Consider the following 26,881-nt stretch of genomic DNA (forward strand, 5'->3'; position numbering starts at 1 on the left):
TTATGGTGCCTCAGCCCCAAGCCCGCTCCACGGCCTGTTCTGGGATACCCTTGCTGGACTGCTGAAAACGACATTTCCCAGATTTCCTTGCAACTGGCTTCCTGTTGAGGTGGGTCTGCTCACAGGGGCCAACTGAGGGAGACTGGAGCAGGTGAAGAGGCTTTCTTCTGCCCTTGTCCAGCAGGAGCCAATGTTTAGCTCTAGCACTTTTTTTTTTTTTAATTATTTTTGGCTGCATCCGGTCTAAGTCGTGGCATGTGGGCTCCAGAGCATGTGGGGAACAGTTTAGTTGCACCAGGGCATGCAGAACCTTAGTACACTCATCAGGGATTGGACCTGTGTCCCCTGCATTGGAAGGTGGGTTCTTAACCACTGGGGAAGTCCCGCATCTATCTTCTTAGTAAGAAGTTCCAGCACCAACTGGAAGCCAACCCTTCCCCCTAACACACATCAAAAATCTAAGCACTGTTCTGGGGCTCCGTCCTCCACATCTCTAGCCAGCTTCCAAGGTGACTCCAGTGATTTCTCCTGGACTGTATTTGTGGCCTTGTGTAGACAGCTCACACGCTGGATTGGGGTTGGTCTGTGTGACCAGTGGAATATGGTGGAAGCGAGCCTGTGTGACTTCTGAGATTAGGTCCTAAAAGGCGGTGGAGCCTCTGCTTTGCTGTCTTGGGATGCTCACGCCCTTGATGCTGTGAGGACACTCAAGGGGCCCTGTGGAGAGGCCTCTGAGAGGGACCAAGGCCTCTAGTCAACAGCCAGCTCAGTTTGCAGCCATGAGCCTGAGCCATGTACAGGAGGTCCTTGGAAATGGACCCTCTGGCCCCAGTGAAGCCCTCAAAGCACTGCAGTCCCAGGGCAGTATCTGACCACAGACACAGGAGAGACCCCAGGCCAAAACCACTCACCAAGCTGGTCCCAGTTCTTAACAGAGAAGTTCTGAGCCACGAGTGACCGCTGTTATTTCAAGCCACCAAATTTAAGGGGTGAATTGTTAACCTTGACACCAGATAACTAAATTAACTTCTTTCCTTAAGTGCCCCAGCCAAGGGGTGGCCGCTACTTCCTACAGGTCAACACAAATGGTTATCTCAGTATCCACTTTTTGTCCTGCCACTGGACTAAACGATTCCCTGGATTAAATGACCTACATTTGAAATAACTAGGGTGGTTTCTGGTTTCCTGATGGGACCTTTTACACTTTAGGAAGAAGCAAATAGCAAGCATGAAATAAGAGCAATTCATTCCCAAGTCTCCCCTGGCTCTTCCCCTACTCCTCCCCTCACCCTCAAACTCAACTTTGGAAAAGCTGGGCCAACACTTCCATCCCCACCCTCTTATCTGTCCCCACCCACACCTCCATTCCTGTCTTCCCAGACCAGGCTTGCTTAGGCCAGGCTTCTAAATCAAAAGGTCCCTCTCTCTTCCTGTTTCTCTGGGGCCCCCAGACACACGTCACAATGCGGGATCTGGGGGGGGAGTACGGAGTTTATTTCATTTTTCTGAGTCTGGGTTTTGTTCCTTAGATGTCCCCATTCCTGGATGGAGGTGACTCTTGTCACCTCCCTGAGTCATAGTCCCACGGGCCTGCTTTCAATTGTTTTCCAGGTTCAAAGTGCACTGAGAAGGCTTCACAGTTTTAATACTTCCTAGATGCTCAACTGAGGCAAAGTGACAAAATGGCCCCCCCACCCCCGCCCGCCGAAAAAAAATAAAACCCCAAGCCCCCGGCAGCTGCTGCTGCAGCCGTTATGAAAAAATAATACAAACTCTTCTTAAAAAATAGATTACACAGAAAGAACCCAGAGGACAGAGGGGCGTGGGGAGGGGCAGGGGCTGCTTCAGCCACTGGCGAGGAGCCTGGGGAGAGGCCCGGAGGGGGCGCTGAGATGAACTTCAGGGGGCTGGGAGGCTGGGGATCTGCCCAACCCCCCTCTGCGGCACCCCTCAGCAGCTCTGGCCCCCAGACCACGGCTCCCCTCCCCCTCCGGGGACCCTCCCTTCACCCTGAGGCCTGGTACCTGCTTCCCACTGAAGTGGCTTCAATAAAGAAAGGAAAAGACCCAAAGTGAGTCAGGGCTGCTGTCTGGCCCCGGGACTTCCGCCCCAGGGGAGCAGACCTCTCTCCCTTTGGGGGTTTGGATAATTATCTATACCTGCTGCTACTGAGGCAACCCCCTGGGGGGTTGACGGGCCCCAGACTCCCTGTCTGCTCCCGGGAACACATGTGATGGGTCACGGTCGGGGGGCGGCCTGTCCTCCAGCCCAGCCTCGGAGGAGCTGCAGACAGCGGAGTGTGCATGGGGGTGGGCCGGGGGGGCAGGTGCGGGACGGGGCGCAGCTCACACGGGCCCTCCAGCTCATGCAAGCAGAGGCGGGAGGGGGCGGCCCCACCAAGACAGGTAAGGCAGGGTGAGGTGATGGTGTGTGTGTGGCCAGACCAGCTCTGGGGCCGGGGGCAGAGATGGGGCAAGGCAGGGCCTGGTGCGGGGGAGGGTCTGGGCGCCCGCCGCCCCGGTGAGGGCGCCACACCCGGGCCGCCTCCTGTAGAGGAATCTGGTGCCGGGCAGATTCTCCGGAGGCGGACAGGGGCAGCCGGGGGTGCTGGGCTCAGTCAGGGACCTCAGGGTGGGCGGGCAGTCCGCTCTCGCCACGCCGGTAGGTCTCCCAGAAGCCCCTGTCCAGCTGCTCCAGCTGTGGGCCCAGCGGCAGGTGGCCGGCCAAGTGCATGCGGAGGGTCTCCAGCCACTGCTCCAGCTTCACGAAGGAGGGCCTGGGGTGGGGGGTGGGGGTGGGAGACAGGTGGGGGCATGGTGGGTTCTGGCTCTGCTGGGGAATCCGCCCCCCCACCCTGCCCTAAGCCCCTCATCCCGCTCACCTCTTCTCAGGGTCCAGGTCACAGCAGCGCACAGTAATGGGGAAGAAGCTCGGGGGGCAGTTTGGGGGGCAGTAGCGGTCCAGGAAGCCTCGCACGTTGAGGCCAAAATCCATGGTGCGCGGCAGGTAGTCTGGGTCAGCGTTCACTCGCCCGATGATCTGTCCAGACAAGGCCCGGCAGTTACCCGCAGGGCCCTGGGGCTGGGTGCCACCCGGGCGGGTTTGAGGGTGGGTCACACCAGGCCTGGCACCCGTCTGACCACGGGGATGCAGGCAGTGGTGGGCAGCCGGTCCCCACAGCCTCCCTGGCCTGGGGCCCTGGCAGGCTTCCAGCCTGCAGCTCCGGAGCGCGTGGGGACAGGGCTGGAGCCGGCTGCCACCCGCCCCTGGGCCTACCTCGCACAGGACGATCCCAAACGAGAACACATCCACCTTCTCGTCATAGCTGCGGCCTGGATGGAGAAACCACGGTCAGCGGGTGCCCAGGCCGGGGGTGCCAGCCGGCGAGGGGGACGGGCTGGGGACCGCCCGCCGGGGGATGTGCTAACCAGGAGGCAGATGCGAGCAACCTCCGCGGGATCAGGCCCTGGGCTCTGACCCTACCTGGGCCCACCCAAGCTGAGCCAGCCTGCCGGGGGGGCGGTGGTGGTGGCTGGTAGCGGGGGAGTCAGGGTGAAAGCCCTAGGCAAGGGGTTCTAGGCCCAGCTCGGTCACTAACCAACTCTGTGACTCCGGGCATGTTATGGACCCTGTGGTGACCCCGAGAGATAACTGTCAGAACTTCAGAACCTGTGCGTGCTACCGTTTTTGGAAAGATAAAGAATCGATTTGAAGATATGATTCAAGATCCTGAGATGAGACCACCCTAGATTATCTGGGCAGTTTCTAAGTGCCATCCTGCACGTGTACTCACTCAGTCGTGTCCAACTTTTGTGACCCTGTGGACGGAAGCCCTCGGGGCTCCTCTGTCCATGGGATTCTCCAGGCAAGAATACTGGAGTGGGTTGCCATTTCCTCCTCCAGGGGATCTGCCCGACCCAGGGACTGAACCCAAGTCTTTTGCATCTTTTGTATTGCAGGCAGATTCTTTACCACTGAGTCATCGTGGAAGCCCCAAAATGCCACCCTGACTGTCCTTATAAGAGAGACCAAAAAGGAGAAGATGCATAGGAGGAGGCAGCCACGTGGAAACAGAGGCAGAGATTGGGCCGATGTGGCCACAAGCCCGGAATGCCAGGGTCAAAGCCTAGACAGAACAAGGAATGGACTCTCCCTTGAAATCCCTGGAGGGAGCAAGGCTCTGCTGGATCTCAGACTACTGGTGTAAGCACTCAGTTTGTGCTCATCGGTCACAGCAGCCTCAGGGACTGACACAGACTCTCTGAGCCTCAGCCTGCCTTAGCTGTAAAATGGGAACAATACTGTCTACCTGATGATGTTAAAGATAATCAGGACAACCACTCTCAGTGACTCCTGACTAGTTTACAAATCTTATCCAATGTTCATACTACTCCTTAAAGATAGGGACTCTTTTTGTTTCTTTCTTTATTTTATTCTCTTTCTTTTCTTCAAGATGGGGACTATTAACCCCACTTTACAAGGGCTTCCCTGGTGGCTCAGACGGTAAAGAATCTGCCCACAGTGCAGGAGACCTGGGTTCGATTCCTGGGTCGGGAAGATAACCTGGAGAAAGAAATGGCTACCCACTCCAGTATTCCTGGGAAATTCCATAGACAGAGGAGCCTGGTGGGCTACAGTCCATGGGGTCGCAAAGATTCGGACACGGCAGAGCAACTAATGCTAACACTTTCACTTTCTTTCACTTCACCACTTACGTTATTAGGGGGTGGATTATGTTAACTTTGATCAGAGTTGGTGTTAAGATGACCCCGAATCTGCCTGTCCTGACCCTGTGTGTCTGCATGTCCCTCGCCTGTGGATGGACTTTATCACCCCCAGTCCGGGCACACATGGGATCACTGTGTGACAGGCCTGAGGAAAGAAATGGAGTGGGAGAAGCGGGCTCTGCGGGAGGCCTAATAATGGTCCTGGAGAGGCCCTAGACCCTGTCCAGGGACCGCCTGCCCCTCGGACCCGAATGTGCTGCCTTTTACGGGACTTCGCAGGTGTCACTCAGTTAAGGATCTCGCGATGGGGAGATGATCTCGGGTTAGCTGGCTGAGCCCTCTGATCACAAAGGTCCTCACGAGGGAGGGTGGAGGGTCAGGGTCAGGGTAGGAGAGGTGACGGCAGACACGGGTGTCAGAAAGAAGAGACTGCACTGCTGGTCTTGCTGGAGGAGGGGCCAGGAGCCAAGGAGCGAGGCCGCCTCTGGAAACTGGAAAAGGGAAGGAAACAGATCCTTCCCACTCGAACCTTGAGAAGGAACATAGTCCTGCTGACACAGGACTTTAGCTCACCAAGCCTGATACTGGACTCCTGACCTCCAGAACTATAGGATAATTTGCCTGTGCGGTTTTAAACTTTTTGGGTGCACCTCAGGGCATGTAGGGCTTCCCTGGTGGTTCAGATGGTAAAGAATCTGCATACGATGTGGGAGACGCGGGTTCGCTACCTGGGTTGGGAAGATGCCTGGAGGAGGAAATGGCTACCCACTCCAGTATTCTTGCCTGGAGAATTCCATGGACAGAGGAGAATTTCACGACAGAGGACTACAGTTAGTCCTTGGGCAAAGAGTCAGACATGACTGAATGACTAACATTTTCACTTTTCACTTTTGGTGGGGTCATACTTCCCTGACCAGGGATCAAACCTGTGCCCCCTGCACTGGAAGCATGGAGTCCTAACCACTGGACCGCCCGGGAAGTCCCTAGAATGATTTTTTTTTTTTAAGCCAAGTTGTGATAATCTGTTGCAGCAGCAAAAGGCAACTAATGACAGGACTCCAGGAGGAGGAGGAGGAGACTGGGACCTCTGCCTCCTGCAGCTCCACCTGGGACCGCGGGGCCCCGGGGATGTGCCCGGCAGGAGCCCCGACTCACCGTTGATCATCTCGGGTGCCATCCAGTAGGGGTTGCCCACCACCGTGTACCGCTTTTTCCGGTCTGGCTTCTTGAGGCTCCGCAGGTCCTCGGGGTGCGTCTTCTCATCCACCATGAGCCGCGCCAGCCCGAAGTCAGCCACCACCACATTCTTGTTCTGGGGTGAGGGGAAGCAGGGCCATGCTGAGACACGCTCCCGCCACCCCCTGCCCACTCCCTCCTCTGCCTTCTGGGGGCAGCCTGTGGTCTTTCCATCACTGCCCCTTAGACCCTGGGCTGCCGGCTCCCATTGCCTCCCGCTGAAGTATATCTCCCCGCCCCAAATCTCTTTCATTAAACAGCAGCAAACCTCCCCTGATCGCCCCAGCCCCCATGTCCAGGCCTTCCTCCGGGCCCACAGCCGCTGGTGCAGCCTGGTGTGGCCCGCTCCCTGCGATGGTCACCGTCCCAGCAGACCCCCCTCCCACCCACTAGGAGTGCGGTCGGCGGGGGTCCCACCGGCCCCTCCTGCAGCCCTGGCTGCTCACCTCGCGAACCAGGCAGTTGTGGGAGTTGAGGTCCCGGTGGATGATGTTCATGGAGTGGAGGTAGGCCTGCGGGTGGAGGGGCATGTGTATCGGGGGCAGCCTCCCTGAGGGACCCCAGCCCCGCCCTTACTGTCCCCCGCAAGGCTCCCATCTTCCCCCTCCCACTGGATTCCCTTTGTCCTCTCTTGAAGCTGCCTATGGAACTTAGGAGAATGGTAGAGAATTTTTTTGGCAGGGGTCAGGGTGGGGGGAACTGCACAGCAAGGCAGGCGGGATCTTGGTTCCCTGACCAGGAATCAAACCCATGTCCCCTGCAGTGGAAGCATAGATTCATAACCACAGGACCATCAGAGAAGTCCCCTACCCCATGCCACCCCCAAAATCAGAGCCTACTCACCATCCCAGAAGCGATGTCCTTGGCAAAGCTCACCCTCTGACTCCAGGGGTACTGGCTGTCCTGGGGGTGGGGGTGAGGGGGGAGAATGTCCAGGATGAGCCAACAGGGCCACAGGGACGGGACACTGGGTGGGAGAGACAGGAGGGGGCGAGTGTCCTGCAGGGGCTGATGACCACCCCCCCCCCACGACACCCACAACTGTCCCCTCTAAGGGGCGTGGGTGAACAATTCCAAACAATTTCCTGACAAAGCGGCTTTGAGATCAGAGGCTGATCCCCAGTGAAGAGCCTAGGAGACTGGGGCCCAGGGAGGAGCCGCTCCGTCCGGGTCCCTCGGCGGGAGCGGCTGGAATAGGATGCAGGTGGAGGGGCTGAGGGGGTGGGTGTGGTTCTGCCCGGCACTCACCATGCTCTTGATGATGCCCCGGAGCGTGCCGCCCTTAATGTACTCGGTGATGAAGTTGAGCCTCTTGTCCTTATAGAGCACCCCGATGAACTTGAGCACATTCGGGTGCTCCAGGCATCGCATGACCTTCACCTGGGGGAGGGTGCAAACAGGCTGCGCCCCCATCTTCTCCCGCTGCTGTCCCACCAGAAGCCGCCATGGACAGTTCCGAAGGTGGGGGAGTCTCCCCCACCCCGGGGGTTCCTGCCACTCCTGCCGCCGCCCTGCCCTTTGCTCCGGCTGCCTCCACCTCCAGGGATGTCCCTGCCCCTCTCGCCCTCCTGGCAGAGTCTGTCTTCTTTCGATGAGGGCTTGAGTGTCACTTTCTCCCGGAGCCCTTTGCCACAGACCCCCTCTCGATGGGCAAGGGTGGGGCAGGCCCCTCACCCACCTCCTTGAGGAACGTCCGCTGGGTCTCCTCGTCGAAGCGGATCAGCTCCTTCATCACCATCACCTCGCCCGTCTCCCGGTGCGTCACCTGCGTGGGGACACGCGGGGCACGGGCTCTGCTCCAGGCCGCCTCGCAGGAGGCCCGCCCCTCCCCAGGCAGACGGACGCATGGGGCTGGGGGCTGAGGCCTGGCTGGTGGGACATGGTGACCTGGCTGATGCCTCTTATATAAACCTGAACCTTCTAGGGTGGTCACAGGCAGGTGACATCAGAGGCAGGAGAGGGCTGGTCGCCAGTGTGTGAAGAGGGTGAGTGGCCCACATTAGGCCGAGTAAGGGGGCCCTGGGGGAGGAAGCCTTCAGGGTCAGTCTGGGCTGCCCTCCCATCCCAACTCTGAGAAGCCACTGTCCCACGACCTCCTTCACACAGTCTGCCTACATACAGAAGGGCCCCTCCGCCAGCTAGCTCGACAAGGCCCAGGGGGAGGCGGGCCCTGGCCAGGGAGTCTGGAAGCCAGACACCCTTCCAGTGTGGCTTCCTGGGGACACTGGTGGGAAGAGGGTGGAGGGCCAGCAGGTCACCCCCAGACGGTCCCCTCCCTCCCTGGCGTGCCCCGCACCTTGATGGCCTGGCCGAAGCAGCCCTTGCCCAACACCTCCCCGTGGATGAGATCCGAAGGCCGGAAGATGCGGTGCGGCCGGCAGACCACACGGAGGGACTCGGAGCGACCCAGGTCCTTGCGCTGGGAGGCCGGGGAGCCCAGCGAGCCGGCGCCCGGGGACCTGTCGATGCTGCAGCTCCTCCTGGGGGGACACACCAGCACCCGTTGCCACTGGCGGCAGGTGGGCCCCTGGCCGAGGGCCCCTAGGGGGAGGCCAGGCCTTGGCCCTGCCCCTTCCCCCAGCCTGCCACGCCCCATTGATGCCAGTCCATGTAAATCACCCATACAGTCAGGAAGGCTGGCACGGGGCAGCTCTCCTGGGGCCATCATGAGACCCCTGCCCCACCCTGATGCCAGCATCCAGTGCCCTGTCTGGCTTGGACTTCCTGTTTAGGAAGGAATGTTTGCCCTCGGCTTTCTCTGCTTGACAACCCTGGATCAGATGCTTTGTCTCCCAGCATTTGAGTCCTGGGCCCGGAGGTGCAGAGGCAGACGACCTGCGCAGGACGCCCCTAGGTGGCCCTGCAGGGTGACCTGAGCTCCAGACAGATGCGGGAGAGGAGGAAACAGGCCTTCAAGGTCACTGTTCCTTAGCGTAAAGGCTGTCACCCCAGGTGTCCCCCTGACCAGGAATCCTGAATAGGCCCCAGAATGAGTGGCATGAGGACCAGGCTGTCTCCGGGCTTCTTCTGTGCACCCTTCACCTCCTTTTAAGAGGTGCCCCGGCCCTTCCAGCCTGGCCCACATCGCAGCCCTCCAGCTGTCTCTGGTCCTGGGCACCTTCTCACAAAAGGGACCAGAGTGGTCTCTGTGGGACACATCACTGTGCTGTGAGACCCTGGCCACCAGCAGCCACCTCGGAACCCACCTCTCCACACACACTGGAGGCCACAGCAGTCTGAGTGTCAGGCCAGCGGCTCCTTGAAGCCAGGGCTCTGGTCCACCCTGGGAGCCCTGTCATCCCCAGCTGGGGCGCCGCTTCCCCATGTCCTCCTTCTCATTCATTCCTCCTTCTCATTCACTCTTCTTCCCAGCTCCCTGCACCCCTCGCTGACGTGCTCTTGTTTTTTTTGCAGGGCTGACTCCTCCATCAGACTGTGAGCAACTGGAGGGCAGAGACTGCCACCCCCCCCACCCCCGTGCCCACCGAGGCCCAGCGTCAGTGAAAGTAACAAGATACACAGCGTCACGGGGCAGGGCTGACTTACAGTACAGGTTTCTGCCGGCCGGGGCTGCCCGCCTCCCCGCTGGGCGTGTGAGCTGGGGAGCCCAGGGGGCTGGGCTCAGACCCCGGCCCATGGCCCAGGGTGTCATGGGGGTCATGCTCCAGAGTCAGCTGGAGCAGGCGGCTGGTTTCCTGGATCAGCAGATCAATCTGGGGAGAGCAGGCGTGTGAACAGGTGAGTCTCAGGTGGTGGGGAGCAGGCATGAAGGCACCACCTCCAACCCCGCTTGCCAAACCTGGGACCCGTACCTCGTCCAGAGGCACGTTCCGGATGGGCGTGCCATTGATTTCCAGGATCCGGTCCCCGACATGGATGGAATTCTTCACATCTGGGCTCATGCAGCCCGGGTCCACTCTGTGGGCACAGAGCGGTGGTCAGACTCCTGCCTGCCCCAGGAAGCCAAGGCCAAGGGGATCAGGTCAGGAGTATGGGGGCAGAGCATGCTATCTTGCGTGACTGGTGGATGGCAGTGGTCCAGAACACGGAAGTCTGGCTTGGTGGGAAGAGTTCTATGTTAATTACAACGCCTGCCATGGGTGTGAAACCGGAGGAAAGTGCCATGCCCCGAGGTATCTGCCCGCTATACGAGATGCTCGGGCTTCCCTGGTGTCTCAGATGGTAAAGAGCCCGCCTGCCAATGCAGGAGATGCAGGTTTGATCCCTGGGTCAGGAAGACCCCCTAGAGAAGGAAATGGCAACCCACTCCAGTATTCCTGCCTGGAAAATCCCAAGAACAGAGGAGCCTGGTGGGCTACAGTTCTTGGGGTCGAAAAAAAGTTGGACACTTAGCGACTGAACAACAGCAGCAACAGCGAGATGCTCGGGGGCTCCTGTTCAACAGAGCATTGTCCCTGTCCCTCCTTCTAGCTGCCCGGTAAGCTTGGGGCAGAGGTATGCCAAGAGGCCAAAGAGGGTCTGGACACACTGGCTTCCTGCCTGACCCCCAAACATGCCCTGCAAGACGGGACTAAGGCTCCCACTCCTCCGAGATGGGCAGGAAGGGGTGACCAGCCTTCCCTGAACCACAGGTGCAGGGGAGGTGGGGCTGGTGGCCTCCTTTAGCTGGCCATGAGCTAAGTCACAGAACGGCCAACTTGCCACACTCCTTTGCTTCTTTTAACTCCTCCTGAGTGTTAATGATCTGATTTCATTTTGCCCTCATTAAAGCTTTCCAAGGAATGTTTGTCTCTGCCTTGAGATGGGGAAGGGCTGGGGCAGGGGGATATGGTTGTGGTGGTGGGCAGGAGAGAAAGGAGACAGAGCTTTAAGAAAAACAGAGTCCTAGCAATTTTTCAATTATTGAGAGTATATTCTCACATGGGGGAGAAGCGCCTCCCTATATAGGGAAGTTGGGTAGCAAATGAAGCAGGAAGAACAGAGCTAGAAAAGTCATCATTTTGTAGCCATCACAGTAGTAACAGCTACAGGGAAGACTTATCGTGAAGGTGAGAACCATTTAGTGAAAGGTTGTTGGGGACAGGATATTTACAGACTCAAATCTCACAGAGGACTCACTGGCTACACTGCAAAGGGGGAAAAAATCCTTTACAGCAGAGACAGTAGACTGCACTTTAACCCAATAATCGAAGTTGACATCCCCAGTAAAAGATGCACTTTATTGACCTCCTGTGTCTACCACTAAGATGCACAGAGAAAGAGAGCGCATCAGTTACGTGGTCAAAACACATGACCTAAATCTAGGGAAAAGGAACCCAAGTGGAGGGGGAGGGGGACATCCTCCTAAACGACTGACCTGTACTCTTCACAGATGTCAAGGGCATAAAGGACAATGGAAAGCCGAGGAACTGGCGCAGGTTAAAAGAGACTGAAGAGACTTGAGGACAGCATTGCGACAACTGGCAAAACCCGAGTTTGGGGTTGTATACTGGATGAAAGTATTACATTAACGTTCAATTTCCTAACTGTCATAGCTGCACTATAGGATACAGCGGGTAATTACATAGAGAGAGTGCTTTTATTTTTAGGAGAATGTCTGAAGTATTTGGGGAAAGGATGGGTCACTGGTGCCTACAGCTTACTCTCAAATGATTCAGTAAATAATAGCAATATGTGTACATGTGTGTATAAACATATACAAATAAACATATATAGTTCATACACCCACACCTAGATATACGTGGACGAAGAGACACACATATCTCAAATGTGACAAAAGTTAAAAATCATGAACTTAGGTAAAGGGTGTGCATGCGCTCAGTCACTTTAGTTGTGTCTGACTCTTCGCGACCCCGTGGACTCTGGTCCCCCAGGCTCCTGTCTACGGGACTCTCCAGGCAAGGATCCTGGAGTGGGTTGCCATGCTCTCCTCCCAGGGATCTTGCTGACCCTGTGATCGAACCCATATTCCTTATGTCGCCTGCATTGGCAGGTGGGTTCTTTACCACTAGCACCACCTGGGAAGCCTGAAAGGGTATACAGGTATTCAATACACTTATTATTTCAGCAATTCTTCTGTAAATTTGGTGTTTTTCAGGATAAAAAATTAAAAAACAGTGACTATATTTGCACAGAGACTTCTTGTGGATCAGTTCCGTTCAGTTCAGTCGCTCAGTTGTGCCTGACTCTTTGCGAACCCATGGACTGCAGCATGCCAGCCCTCCCTGTCCATCACCAACTCCCGGAGTTTACTCAGACTTATGTCCACTGAGTAGGTAATGCCATCCAACCATCTCATCCTCTGCTGGCCCCTTCTCCTCCCGCCTTCAATCTTTCCCAGCATCAGGGTCTTTTCAAATGAGTAGTTCTTTGCATCAGGTGGCCAAACTATTGCAGTTTCAGCTTTAGCATCAGTCCTTCCAATGAATATTCAGGACTGATTTCCTTTAAGATGAACTGGTTGGATCTCCTTGCAGTTCAAGGGACTCTCAAGAGTTTTCTCCAACATCACAGTTCAAAAGCAATAATTCTTTGGCGCTCAGCTTTCTTTATAGTCCAACTCTCATATCCATACATGACTACTGGAAAAACCATAGCTTTGACTAGACGGACCTTTGTTGGCAAAGTAATGTCTCTGTTTTTTAATACGCTGTCTAGGTTGCTCATAATTTTTCTTCCAAGGACATGGCCTTAAAAATATATTTCCTGGACTGCCCTGATGGTCCAGTGGTTAGGACTGTGCTTCCACTGCGAAGGGGCTGGGTTCAGTCCCTGATAGGGGAACTCAGAACGCGCAAGCCACATGGCGTGGCCAAAAAACCAATAGGAAAGCGTATATATATTCCTTTGACTCTCCGTCTCCCTTGCCTCAGTCTCTTGCTCAAGTAGTGGGAAGGCTGGGGCAAAGATAAATTTAACTTCCCTTTCAATGCTACTATAAACAAAATACACATAAACAAAATAAAAAGTGGTCAGCTAAGACTCTTCAAACAAACAGTTCAATCTGGCCAGCAGCCTTTGGGCAAGCTGGGCTGCTTTTGAGAAGGGTGTGGCCCCTCGCAGACTGCTGGGAAGGCAGACGTTGGCTGGAAAGAATGCTCGCCCAGGGAGGGAGGCAGGGAGGAGGTGTCATTGACTCTCTGTTCCTAAAATTCTGCCTGGCTGTCAGGGTCCAGCTGGTCTGGGAGTTTCCCTGTCTCTCTCACCAGTCTGTCTGCTCACTTGTGTGCAGCTGCTGGCTTGGCTGATGCTCCAGATGGGGCTGGAAACACAGCATCAAGTCCAGCCTCCTCCTCTCCCCTGCTTCCCTCCCCCTCCCACCCCAGCCATCTTCACTTTTCACCAGGCACTGGCCTGGTACCCAGCAGGTGTGTGAGAACTGTTCACTGACTCCCAAGGAAGGAATGGTTCACTGATTCCAAGGGGGTAGTTGTCCTACACTCAGACAACTATTTCTCAAGGGTGCATGAAGGCCCAGGAGAAATCTTAGAAGGCTCCAAGGTATCTGACTCCCTCATGGTTTAGACAAAGACTTCGAAGGTCAGAGAGGGCAAGGGAGCGGCTCAGTGTCACGCAGCCTATGAGCCACTGGCTTGGCCCCTCAACCTTCATTTCTTCTTGCATCTCAGACCCTTTTCCACATCCTTTGGAATTTTCTTTAGGGATGATCTGCTGGTATCAAATGCTGTTTTGTCTGCTTTAACATGTCTTTATTTCACTTTCATTCCTTCTTTTTAATTTTTAATTGATTTATCTGTTTGCTATTTTTTGGAGCTATGCTACGTCTTTGTTGCCGTGCTGGCTTTTCTGTAGTTGCAGTGCGTAGGGGCTACATGTTGCAGTGCGCGGGTTTCTCATCTTGGAGCCCGGGTTTCAGGCGCCTGGGCTCAGTAGTTGTGGCTCCCAGGCTCCAGAGCACAGGCTCAACAGTTAAGGTGCACAGACTTAGTTGCTCTGCAGCATGTGGGATCTTCCCAGATCAGGGATTGAACCCATGTCTCCTGCATGGGCAGGCAGATTCTTTACCACTCAGCCACCAGGGAAGCCCCTTACCTTCATTCTGGAAGGACATTTTCATCAAGTATAGAATTCTGTTTTGTCTTTTTAAAATTATTTGGCTGCGCCAGGTCTTAGCTGTGGCATGCAGGATTTCTAGCTCCCTGACCAGGGATCGAATCCAATCCCTGCAATGGAAGCTTGGAGTCTTCACCACCAAACTACAGTCTGGTCTTTTTTGGAAGGAAATTTGTTTCTTCCCTATGGCTACTTTTAAGATCTTTTTTTTTGGCCTTTGTGTAGTAGTTTCACTAGGTGGGATGGTCCATGGGTAGATTTCTTATTTTTCTGTTTGGGATTTACTGGGTTTGAGTTTGTGGATTGACATCTTTTATCCCCTCTGGGAAGTTCTCAGCTGTTAAATACTGCCTCTCTCCCATTCTCTCTTCTGGGATTCTAGATGGCTAATCAGATCGGCTCACTTTGTCCTCTCTTTCTCTGCTTTCTTTGCCTCACTACTTTCTTAGCACATCTTAGCCTCTCTTTCTCTACTTTCATTTTGTATTTCTGCTTCTCACATCAGCTGTTTAAAACCCGACTCTATTGCTAAACCCGTATTTCACTTCTAGAAATACGGTTCTTTGGAATTTTGATTCTTTTCCAAATTCATTTGCTCTTTCCTCACTTTTCCCAGGCATCTCTTACTTATTAAAACATATGGAGTAAATAGAAAAAGAAAATACAGTGAGTGTACTTATTTTACATTGTTTCTGATAATCTTGCTATCTGCAGTTTCTGTAGGTCTGCTTCTGCCACCTGTTGCTGCTGTTGGCTCTGTGGTTTTTGACTGAATGGCCCCTGTTTCTTGGGACACTTGTTTCGGGAAATTCTCTGAAGCCTAGAGGTGGGCTCCACCGCATTTGTTTCTGTCAGGGCCTGGGGACATTCCCAGTTAAGTACTTTAAGCTTTTACAATTTCTCCTGGAAGCTTTCTGAACCACCCAGGCTTGTCAACTTGGTTGGCAAACTCAAGTGTTTGAATTCTCAGGGGAGATTCCCTCTCCCCTTCTGTTCAGGTTCAAATCTGCTTATTTTCCAGTTCTGGGGAAGGGGGGCTGGAAATCGCTGGTGGAAAGCATGGTTTATTTCTTGCTCTTCCTCACGTTGAGAGCATTTTGGCGGCGGGGGGTGGGGGGGGTGGGGTCCCAACTTTATGGAGAAGGGAGAAGTGTTCTCCTATTAGACTCACTTTCCTAGAGCTAGTCACTTGGGCTTTGAGAGAGGCTCAGCCAGAAGACTTCAAAACTGAAACTTAATTCCCCCGATTTACATTTGCCCTTAAGGTATGGCTGCCTTCCGAGCTCTGCTGACACCCTCGGGCTCCCTCCTTCACCTGTTCCTGACCTGGTTACTTCTCTTTCTTGTTCGGTCATGCAGTAAGCCAAGAGAACATTTTAAATATTTTATCTGGCAATTGTTACAAATTTTTTCTCTTGGAGGAATGATTGGATCAGACATCTGGTATACCAGGTTGTTGGAGCTGGGCTCCATCTGGGCTCACACGCTTACCCGCTCTCAGCCCCCGCCCCAGAGTCGGCCTGCCCACCTAAGGCATCCGTGCCCACAGCCACACCAGCTGCAGCCTTGGCAGGCCAGCCACTCACCCCTGGACACGGACGGTGTGGGAGTGCTCTGCGCTGCAGCCCGGCAGGCTGTGAGGGGGGTCGATGGAGACCGAAAGGCCGCGTTTGCCATGAGCTGAGGCTGGGATGGAGACCAGGGTGACCGTGTGGGGCAGGTGAGAGCCAGGGGAGTCGGGCAGGATCTGCTCGATGACGGGGGTCACCACGGTCTGGTAGTAGCAGTGTCCGCTGCAAGAGCCGCCGGCGGTGGGGACCCAAAGAGCGGGAAGAGAAGTGCGTCAGGGCAGTCACCAGCATCACCCCCCACGATCCCTCAGTCCCGGGCTCTTTTCTCCTTCCACCCTCCCCTTCCCACTCCCCAAGGGAGGAGGAGGGTCTTGGCTGCTTGGTGGACTGGGAGCAGGAAGTGGGCAGGCCCTGCCCCTCTTCGGGGCTCAGTCATTCTGGGTTGTCTACACTGTCAGCTGGCCAGGACGAGGCCTGGGGATAAATCCCATTTAGGAGGAAGTCATTAAAAGTCCATCTGGGAGCTTCAAAAGCCATGCTGCCCCCAAATCCAGCTTTATCAGTTGCTGCCACACTAAAGGATTTCTCTGATCTTTGTCCCTGGTTCCTGGGAAAGAGGTTCTAAATCCTTGCAACAGGAGTGTGTCTTCATTTATCATGAGCCTCTCAACCCACACTTGAGCTAATGCTTTTGTGTTTGCTTTTGTCTGTTTGTTTTTCTTTCTTTTTCAAAATTTTTATCCATTTATTTTAATTGGAGGCTAATTACTTTACAATATTGTGGTGGTTTTTGCCATACATTCACATGAATCGGCCATGGTACATGTGTTCCCCATCCTGACCCTCCCTCCCACCTCCCTCCCCATCCCATCCCTCAGGGTCATCCCAGTGCACCAGCCCTGAGCACCCTGTCTCATGCATTGAACCAAAATTTTTATTTATTTTTTGTCTTTTTTTGACTTAATGTTAATGAGCCAACTCAGGCAGGGGTTGGGGGGTGGGGGTAGGCTGGGCACCAGAAAGACTGACCACGTGATGACAGGCTGCCGCTCTGGTCCAGTCTGACCTCAAGGAGCCCAAGTTCAACCCCATGCCCAGTGATTCAGTCAATTACACTACATAACGAAACCCCAATAAAAACTCTGGTGATGCTGGGGAGGACGGATCACATGTCCTGTTTCTATGAGTGGAATGCACGGAAGCTCTGCATGCCAGACCTCCCGGACCTCGCCTTTTGTGTGTCTCCACCTGGCTGGTCCTGATTCACAGCTTTTCAGTCTTGCCTCCTTTGTCACAGATTAATGGACCACAGGTGCACAGGCTTATTTCTGGGTTTTTATCCTGTTCCGTTGATCCATATTTCTACTTTTGTGCCAGTACCATGCTGTTTTGATGACTGTAGCTTTGTAGTATAGCTTTTAGTAAAAACTGTGCTTGTGGTGCTCTCTGAGCTCTGTGAGTCGCTGAGTGAAGCATCAGATCTGAGGGGGCTGCGGGGATCCCTCAGACTGCAATCAGTGGGTTAGAGGTGCGAGTGGCCTGGGGACCCCTGCACATGGGTCTGGGGTCTGGGTGGTTTTGCTGGGGATGAGTCCTGAGCTTACAGGGTGAGTGCTCACGCTGGTGCCAGAGTTGCACAGCAGTGATGTCGGGAAGAGAGCTGATGTCTCAGGCCTCCTCCGTCTGACTGCTCTGTCTTACTTCCCGTGGTTTCTGCACTGTCACTGTGACTGCCCCCGCACAGAAAGGGGAAGGGCCCTGGCGTGGGAGACCTGGGGGCACGCCAGAAGCAGGGAGGGGCTGGCGCTCACCAGTACAGCTTGGAGTGCTCCACCAGAGTGTAGGTGTCCCCGTCACCGATGAAGGTTCCGCATGTGAGGCAGATGAAGCATTCGGGGTGGTATTTCAGCTCCCCGGCCACCTGGAAGGAAGTGTGTGTGTGTGTGTGTGTGTGTGTGTGTGTGGTGGTGGTGGTGCGGGGAGGGGGACCACTACCCAGCTCAGCGGCTCCTTCAGCCCCTGTAGCTTCTCCCCTTTGCCTCCTCTCAGAAGGGCAGCCCCAAACCAATGTGGGGGCAGAGCTGGTTCCACAGATTGGGACTGAGGGATACAGACGGACAAAGAGACTCAGGAGGCACTGGGGAATCAGAGAACCAGTGAAAAGAAGGACAAGAGAGATGACGGGAGAGAGATCTAGGGCAGGGAGTAACCTGTGAACACACACACGCACCATCAGGTGAGGTTGGGGGGTACTTACCATGACCAGCCCCTTGGTGATGTGCTCTGAGCATCCGTGGCAAGACTCGCCATAGCGGGCCCAATAGTCCTTCTTGCAGAAGAGCTGCCCATCCTTCTCGTAGTACTGGTGCGAAAGGGAGGCACTGCATTCGCAACACCTGGGTGGAAGGGGAGCTGGGACTCAGAGGGGCCCACCCTTTCCCCCCACACCTTGACCCTGCCAGTCCACAGGCAATGTTAGAGAAAGGTGTGCCCTCTGGATGGAGGCAGCCTACGCTGGGGCACAGGGCTTGATGAGTGGACTCAGGGATGGATTTGGTGACCACCCCACTCCCTCCTCCATGGTCCCTTGGCCAGAAGCCTTGGTCCTGTGTGCAACCTCAAATCACAACCACTGCGCCCCCACCATGGCAGTTCTGCACCCAGAGTGTCTGCTCTGCCTGTGAGCCCTGGGGTGAGAAGTGCTCCTCATCTGAGGCCCCTATCCCTTGTGCATGGAAGAGGGCCAAGTGTGGGCAGAAGACTTACTCTCAGGCCCAGGGAAGAACCTGGGAGCCCAGGACTCAGGTTGCAGGGGGAACTGGAACAGACTGTGAGCCCCACTCATCTAGTCTAGCCTTCTTCTCCCTCCCTCTCCTCCCATTCCCAGCAATGGAGAGGCTGCTGATGTAAATGGAGGTGACTCTTTGGAGCTGTGAAGACCTATTAAGTGTTCGTGTCTTCCCATTTAAAAAAAAAATAATTGGAGTATAGTTGTTGTACAATGTTCTCTTAGTTTCTGCTGTACAATGTGAATCAGCTGTAAGTATACATACATCCCCTCCTTCTGGAGCCTCCCTCCTGCCCCCCCATCCCACCCCGCACCCATCAGAGCATCCAGCTGAGCTCCCTGTGTTAGGCAGCAGCTTCCCGCTAGCTATCTGTTTTACACATCCTAGTGTATACGTGTCAAAGCTATTCTTTTGTTTCATCCCCCCCCTTCCCCAGCTGTGTCCACAAGTCTGTTCTCCACATCTGTGTCTCTATTCCTGCCCTGCAAATAGGTTCGTCAGTACCATTTTTCCAGATTCCATAGATATGTGTTGACAGAAGATATTTTTTTTTCTTTCTGACTTACTTCACCCCGTATGACAGGCTCACCTTCCCATTTTCTTGCTTACATTTACTTGGTCCTCACAGGCCACTACAAGACAGGCATGGCTATCCCCATTTCTAGAGTCGAGGCAGATGAACTTGAGAGGCTCTATTCCACCCAAGGTCATACAGGTGGGGAGCGCAGGCCCCACAGAGATGCTCCCAGTTGCACTAAGATACGAGACAGGAATTGAGCTCAGTGTAGACCAGTCAGTCAGCTAAGACAGGGAAGTCTCCTGGCTTCCTAGACTCCAGGCAGCCCCATGGGTGCTGCCGGTCACAGGAGCAGGGTTTGGCATGGGGAGCAGGGAGGCCTGGCTGCTGGAGCCCCTGAAGGGCAGATGGGGAGAAATGATGTACAGGTTTCCTCCTAGGCACAACTCCACAGGCCAGGAAGGAGCTAGACCTACTCACCTGGCTTTTTTACGCTCAAGGGTCCTGGTGGGGTGGGGACCAGCAACCCAGCTAAGCCAGGCTGAGCAAATTTAAGAATGGACTCTGAGTGACAACAGCCCTTCCACCCTAGGCATGAGCCCTGCTGGGTTCTGTCAAGCCTGACCCGGGGTCCTGGCGTGCACAGGTATGTCTGAGCCTGAGGACATGCCCTGCAGAGAACCGCTAGGGAATCTGTCCAGCTGTGCTGCTGTCTGGGTGCTCTGCATGAAGTGCCAAAGTCACACAGGGGTAGAAGGACCAGGCTCAGAGCTCGTGGCTCAGTGGGGGATCAATCTAGGAGAGAGGAGGGCAGGAGAGACTGGGGCTGGGTCAGAGAGCCCCCCCAGGCAGCCGGGGAGGCCTCCACTCTACTATAGCCTGCAGGCTGGCAGCGCTCATGGACTGCTCCCTGACTGCTCCTGAACTAGGCAACTGGCGAGGAGAAGCGGTGGGGAGGGGACAGCAACCAGAGTGCTGATGGGACGCTGTCCCTTTAAGAGGATCCAGCGGGTCCCCTGTTGTCTGGGAGCCTGAGGGGAGGCACTGGGGACCACAACTCAGGGCTTTGGGTGGGGGCGGGTGGCAGAGGAGCACAAAACGCCCAGCTTTTGAAACCTCGTTGGTTGGGGGTGGGCAGGGAGAGCCCCCGGAGGCAGCGCTGGGATGTGGGAGGAGGCGGCGGCAGCGGAAGCGACTGGACCAGAGCCATGACGTCATCGGGCGCCCCCGCGGCCCTTCCTGCCCCGACACTCGCGGCCCCGTGGTGGGTGGACGTCTTACCGCAGGGTGGGCGACGGGCAAGGAAGGCACCGAGCCAGGGGGCGGGAGGACGCCCGGGGTGGGGGAGCAGGTCCCTAGCGCAGTCCCCGGGGGGCTCTAACCCCGCGGGAAGGGAAGGCGCGCGACCGGGGAGCGGGCTCCGCACAGAGGCGGGGGCGCGCCCGCCGCGCACCCAGATCCGGGAGTCACTGCGCCCTTCCATCCCGTCACAGGAGTGTCCCCGCGGGAGTTTCCCCCGACTCCGGGGCAGCAGGGAGCCCCCCTCCCCCGCCCCAGTGGGCGGGTCGGCGGCGGCCACCTTCCTCCATGGCAGAGACGGCAGAGCCGACCGGCGAACTCCTTCACTCACGCACACAGTCAACGCTGCAGCAGCCGTGGAAGATGCGGCTGTTGATGCACTCAAGCGCTGAGAGTGCAGTGAGCGCCCCAATAACCACTTCCTCGCAGGCTGCTCCGATGCCCCGCCACGCTGCCTGCATCCCCCTCAGCCTCTGCCGTCATAACCTGCCGGCTCCCTGAGGTCCCAGGCCAGGTACCTACAAACGCTGCTCCCGGAGGGGAACACAAGGGTTTCCTGTCTGACACACTCAGCCTGGAACAGTTCTCATCCCTCAGCATCCTCGGGAGTGCTCCCAGGAGCTTCTACCTCGGCCTGGGCACCTCCACCTCCGAGAACGGACCCAGCCTAGGGTCACACAGCAGCTTGGTAGCTGGCTCCCTGGGGCCCCGGTGGACCTCTGCTGATGGCAGGCACACAGGAGCCCCTGACCCTGGGCATCCCCTCATCCCTCCATCTGGGCAGGAGCCAGAGGCAGGTGGGGCAGGTCATGTCCCTACAAATGGTGTCCAGAGAGGAATACCCAGGATACTGTACCTCCCCGAGAGCAGGTGAAGGCAGAGCCAACCTTGGGTAGAAGAGAAGGGATCGGGTGGGGCAGGGAGAGCTGAACAGGCCAGGCTGGGAAACAGGGGTGACCCCCTCAAGGAAAGGGCAATCCCTCCTAGGGGTGCCCTCTACCCAGAATCATATTCCAGGATACCAAGGGTGCACAAGAGCAGCTGGGGGACCAGCCTGACGGCAGCCTGTACCAGAAGGGCCAGGGGCCGCAGCCCGGCCTGCTTCCCCCCCCCCCCGGACAGGCAGCTAACAGTGACCAAGGAGTTTCACTTCTCCTGCCCCAGAACCCAGCCTCAGGTGGGCCTGTCCTACCGCGGCCTCCGGCCCCAGCCCTCACACCGCAGGCCCTGCCTGAGTCCTGGGACGGTCGGGCGGGAGAAGGGCTTTCCACTTACTTGGCCCCTCTGAGGAAGAAGCGCCGTCTTCTCAGGGGGGAGGCCAGCATCCTTCGTTGCTGCCTATCTCGGGGGCCCCCGGAGGCTGCGGGAAGCGCAGGGGTGGGCCGACAGAGCTGCTTCCCTGTCCCACTCCAGGCACTCAGGATTGGAGGCTGCCGAGGGAGGGGCGAGCGTGGCCACGAGGCAGGGGAGGAGGATGTGCGGTGTGGGTGCTAGCGGACCTGGTCTTAGCTCAGAACAGGAAGCAGCTGAAGGCCCTACTGCCTGGGCTCTGGTGCAGACGGGGAGGCCTGGCCGCCACTCTGCCCTCAGCCCTACACATCTGAGAAGGGCACCCTCCACGCCCCTCAGCCTCTTTTTTTTTTGGCCTCGCTGCACAGCATGTGGAATCTTAGTTCCCTGGCCAGGGATCAAACCTTCACCCTCTGCATTGGAAATGTGTGTGTGTGTGTGTGTGTTCAGTCATGTCTGACTTTTTGTGACCCCATGGACTGTTGCCTGCCAGTGCCTCTGTCCATGGAATTTTCAGGCAAGAATACTGGAGTGGGTTGCCATTTCCTCCTCCAGGGGGATCTTCCCGAATCAGGGATTGAACCCCTGTCTCTTGCATCTCCTGCCTTGGCAAGCGGATTCTTTACCACTAGCTCCACCTGAGAATCCCTCATTGGGAGTGTGGCATCTGAACCACTGGACTGCCAGGGAAGTCCCCCTCAGCCTCTGCTTTGACAAAGGCTCTGGGGACAGGGAGCAGCTGCTGCTTCTGGTGCTGCCCCCAAGGGAAGAGAGGCTGACTTCCATGCACAGTCCATCCTGCTTCCCTGAAAGTCCCCTGAAGAGGGGGGCATCCCAGCCCGGGCTCCAGCCCCCAGTGCCAGCTGTGCACTCAGCTCTCGCCCTCCGGGCCCCACCAGCCTCCAGAGAGATGTTACCAGAGTTACAGCAGCCCCGGGCTCCTGCGGCACGATGTTCTGAGAGGGGACCTCCCGGAGGTAGCAGCTGGGCCAAAGGAAGCCTGGACCACCCTGGGCCTGGCCCCGACCTTCCAGGAGGCTGGTAGTGCTAACACCAGAGGCATTCTGTGGGCCCACAGCAACTCTCCCACTGAGAGGCCTTGAAGCCCGGCGGCTGGCACTTCCAGGACGCCCAGCAACCAGTCCCTCCTTTATGAGCTGCTTTCCTGTCATGGGCGTGAGGACTGGTGGCCTTAACCAGACTTGGGGACTGCTGGGAGAACCACACAGCCTGGGGCCCGAGATGCAGTGGAAGTCATGGGACCGGGGGGAAGCCACGACTCTAACTGCCTGTGGGCCCCTCCCCACAGGAGCCTTCCCTGTGGCCCCACCGCACCAGGGACAAACCCAACGTGCCCCCGCCCTACTGTCCCCACCTGGGGCTCCCCTCCTCTGCTGGTGAACAGGGCAGGGACCCCCCAAGTTGGACTCCATGCGTCTGGCCCCACTCTGCCCTTCTACGGCTTCTGCAGGCGCACTCTTGCCCCTCTCCCATGTCTCCCAAGGCTCTAACTCCCTCCCCACCCCACACACAGGGACCCCCAAAGTTCTTCCCCCAAAGTTCTTTCTCGCAGTCTCATCTCAATCCCCTCTGCCGGCCCTCAGTGGGCTGATTTCTCTGATCTTTCCACCTGGGACTGGTCTCAGATCACCTCAGCCAGCTCTGGGCAGGGCAGGGCCACTCTGGTTAGCTACTGCATCTCCAACTCAACGAGGACAGGGCATGACTTATGACCAACTTGGCCCCCAGCTCCACCAGACCCAACGGACCACTGGTCTCTGCACCCAGGGGTACAAAACCAAATGGCTTAGACTGTGCCCTGGCCACTCACCAGCCCCCAGCTCCTCCCCCATGGTCCCTGACTTCTTCAACTCTGCAGTGACTTGGAGTGAGACAGATATAGGTTTGAGTCCCAGCTCCGGCTGTTGCAACTTTCAGCAAGTTACTTGATTTCTCCGAGCCTCCGTTTCTAACATGGAAATTGGGCAAATGATGGTACCGCCTACAGTTATGGTGAAGGCTTGAGGATGACATCACAGGAGTCCCTGATGAATAGTGGCTAATATGACTAATCCAAATATTGTCCCTTCCAGATCTGAAACTCTCTCTGCTCTGAGTCACTGTCCCAGGTCGGGTCTTATGAGCACAGATCCCTGAACCATTGTGACAGTCCCTTCCCTGTCACGTGACCACCATCTGCCCACTGGAATGGCAATGGCACTTTTCAGTAGCACTTCCGCCTACAACCCTCCTCTGCTTCCTGACACTCTCTGCTGGCTCCCTACTGCCTTCAGAAGCTCCTTATCTTGGCATTCAGGGCCCTTCACAAATCAGTCCTAACTTTGCCTCCTCATCACATCCCTCGACTCACTCTGTCCAACCAGATGAGCTGTTCCCAGTCCTTCAATTGCTGGCACTGTCCCCTCTCCCTGTCTCCGTGCATGTGGTTTTCTCTGCCTGTTCAGAGCTCCCTTCCTCCTCGAAGGCCACCTTCTGAACACCTGATTGGGAACCCCAGGACAAGGAACCCACCTCTCCTCTGGGCTCCCCAGCCAGTGTTCATTTCACTCCTGTGGCTATGTGTCTTTGGTCAAGAGAATTAACCACTCTGTGTCCCAGTTAATGGAGACCACACACATCCAATTATACAGAGTCCTTAAACCAGTGTCCGGCCCTTGCTAAATTGTAGAAAATATTAGAAATTATTTTTAAAACAGGAAAAAAAAATTCTTGTTGGAGGCTCCCAGTACCCAAAGTTAACTCCTTCTTTCAGCTGGTGGTAGTTGCCCTGACCCCAGCTGGACCTCCTCAACTTTATCTCCCCTCCTTTTTGGTGCTTTTTTTGCCTGAACTCTGCTGGCCACTGACTGGGCCAGGCCCTGTCACCATTCATTCTACCCTCTGCACCTGCTGGGCTGTCTGGAATTGCTTCTTACCACACTTCTCCACCTGAGAAATCTCCAATCCTTTGGACCCCAGATCTGGCCCCACAGAGCTCCCTAAGGCTCTCCCCTGGCCCTGTTTCTCAGCATGGTGCTACTAGGTTGCTGGGCCACCTCTGAGTCCCCATGCACACGGCCACAACCCTGATCCTACTCTGCTATACTTGAGAGTTCGTGTCCTGGAGGGAAGGGATGGGTCTTACTGGTTACACATCTTTGCAACCAGCCTGGGGCCATGAAGGGGGCTCATCTCCTCCCAAGGCCTGCTTGGTCTCCCTCTTCTCCCTGGAGCACCAGCATCCAGAAGGTAAAGGTGGACTACCCTCCACTCCCCCGCCTGCCAAGGTGCCATCAGGCCTTGAGATTATCAGCATAAATGCAGGTCTCTGCTTTTCTCTCTTCAGAGGTCTAGAGTGACAAAAAAGAGAGGCCTCCAGGGAGCTTCTAAGCCAGATGTCTCATTTTACAGATGGGAAAACTGAGGCCCAGGACCAAAGAGAGATCCATCTCCCTGCTTCTGGCAGGCCTTCTTTCGGGCACCCCAGCCCCGCCAGCCGGCCCTACCTGAAGCAGTCTGCGTGCCAGTCAGCATTCAGGGCCTGGAGGTACTGGCCATCATAGATCCTCTGGCCGCAGCTCGCACACACGGGCAACTCGCTTCCTGCAGGGGTGGAAAGGGCGTTAGGAACCATACTCAGGAGGGGCCGTTTGCTGTAGGCCTAGCCTGCCCTCCTGGACCCCCACGCACACCTCCACAAGTCCCCCCGAACACATGCAGCGCCCAAGCTGAGCAGTGTCCATGCAGAGCAGAAGGAGGCAGAAGGAGAGCCTTGCTGAGACCATGGCTCAGTCTCCAAGCCCCTCTGGGCCTCGGCTTCTCTCTCTGTAAACTGAGGCGGGAGTAGCAGAGGTCCACCCCCAGCAAGAGCATCCTCAGCTCAGGGTCCAGCAGTGTAAACGGGAAGAAAGCAGCATGATTGAGAAGGAAGGCAGTGGGTGACACTCTCGTCACAGCCCCTTCTCCTCTCCCGCCGGCCCAGGAAGAGGAGCTCTTTCAAAGGGCAGGGACTGGACAGCGCTAAGTTGGTGCATCCTGTATTAAAGACCCCTGCAAGGCTTGGCTATGCCCTGGCCTCACAAGGCGCCAGGGCCTCACGGCTGGGCTTCCAGGGAGGCCTGGCACCTCTTCAAGCTGGGCCACTAGGCATGCTTAGTCATCCTTGGGGCCTGGCACCCTCAGAGCAGGGTGGGCCCTGCAAGATCTCCAAGCTTGCCCCTTCCCATTGCACAGATGGGGAGACTGAGCCCTGGAGAAGATAAGGCTTGCAAGGTCACCAACCAGGCTCCAAGGCCACAGCCTGCTCCTTCAAGAGGACTCAGGGACCTAGGAGCTACGGTAAGGTGGCTCCAAGTGGGCCTTCATGGACCTGGGGGGAGGGCAGGGCTGGAGGAGCCGGCAGAGTAGAAGCTTTGTTGGACCAGGTGGGTCTATGAGATGGCTCAGAGGAGGAAACCCAGGAAAGGAGATGCTAGGGAGGGAATCGTGGGGGTCTTCATACCATAACTGTCCTGCAAGCCCAAGCCTTGGGCCGCAGTAGGTGAAAGAGGCAGAAAAAAGACTGATCATCCTCCTAGCCAAGACGGACAGCAGGCGCTGGGTTTGGTGCAGGGAGGGGGGTGGGGGCCGCTGCCCAAAACAAGCTTCGGCGGACTCATATCTCTGCTCTGCCCATCCTGCCCCTAGACTCCCAACCACCAGCGCCAGGCATGCCAACTATGCGGGGGCCAACTGAACAAACAGGGAAACTGAGGCCCAGAAGGTAGCGCCTGGCTCAAGGTCAGAGAGCCGGCCCAGACATGGGGCTGCGACTCGGACCCAGGGATGAGGCTTTCTCAGCGACTCTTTCTTCCGAGGGCCGGTTAGAGACGCGATACGGGGCGGCCCAGGGCGAGCCCGGGATGGACACAGCACGCGCGGATGGCGGCCAGGGCTGGGTGAGCTGTGCCCGGGCTTCCTCCGGGGTGGTCGGCGGTCGGAGGATGGAAGAAGGCGGGGATGAAAGGGAGGAGGGGGCCCTCCACCAGCCGGGCTGGAGGGGAGCATCCCACCCGGGCCGAAGACGGGGAAACGGGATGGGAGCTTTTCAGGGAGGGGCCTGCGGGCTTGTGAAGGACGAGCTCATCCCGGACACAGGGGCGCGGCCTCGCGGCAGACCCGGCCTCCGCGGCGGGCAGGCCCGGCCCCCTCCCCGCGCCCGGCCCCCCTGCCTCTCCGTATCCCCCCCCCAGCGCAGCGTCCCCGCCCGCCCGGCCCCCAGGTCGGCGCCCCCGCGGCCCGCATCCCGCGCACCTTCCTCTCCCATACGTTCTTCCCTCCAGGTACAACAAAGTAGCGTCAACCTCATGCACTCGGCGGGGGGCGGGGCCCGGCGGGGCTGGGGCTGGGGGCGGCCCGGGCCCCGCGCGCTCGCCCGCA

General features: G+C 56.8%; 1 protein-coding gene across 1 annotated transcript; it reads right to left on the minus strand.

Moving 5' to 3' along the window:
* Positions 1–1,483: 1,483 nt before the first annotated feature.
* Positions 1,484–26,879, minus strand: LIMK1 (LIM domain kinase 1). The gene is made up of 16 exons (XM_065920377.1): positions 26,756–26,879; positions 24,970–25,066; positions 17,826–17,964; positions 17,380–17,489; positions 15,584–15,790; positions 9,776–9,881; positions 9,510–9,676; positions 8,260–8,443; positions 7,642–7,728; positions 7,212–7,343; positions 6,807–6,866; positions 6,410–6,475; positions 5,883–6,039; positions 3,277–3,332; positions 2,882–3,039; positions 1,484–2,776 (listed from the first exon to the last, which is right to left on the minus strand). The coding sequence occupies exons 1-16, from the start codon at positions 26,808–26,810 to the stop codon at positions 2,614–2,616; spliced, it is 1,944 nt and encodes a 647-aa protein (XP_065776449.1). The 5' UTR covers positions 26,811–26,879; the 3' UTR covers positions 1,484–2,613.
* Positions 26,880–26,881: the final 2 nt, after the last annotated feature.

The sequence above is a fragment of the Muntiacus reevesi genome, chromosome 2 (assembly GCF_963930625.1).
Source record: "Muntiacus reevesi chromosome 2, mMunRee1.1, whole genome shotgun sequence".
NCBI classification, from domain to species: domain Eukaryota; kingdom Metazoa; phylum Chordata; class Mammalia; order Artiodactyla; family Cervidae; genus Muntiacus; species Muntiacus reevesi.

Coding starts and splice junctions, on each gene's coding strand:
- LIMK1 (XM_065920377.1), bottom strand. CDS start 26,810: ATGAGGTTGACGCTACTTTGTTGTACCTGGAGGGAAGAACGTATGGGA. Junction 7,729..8,259: donor GCTTCGGCCAGGCCATCAAG/GTGCGGGGCACG, acceptor GTCCCCACGCAG/GTGACGCACCGGGAGACGGG. Junction 3,333..5,882: donor GGCACCCGAGATGATCAACG/GTGAGTCGGGGC, acceptor TTCTCCATCCAG/GCCGCAGCTATGACGAGAAG.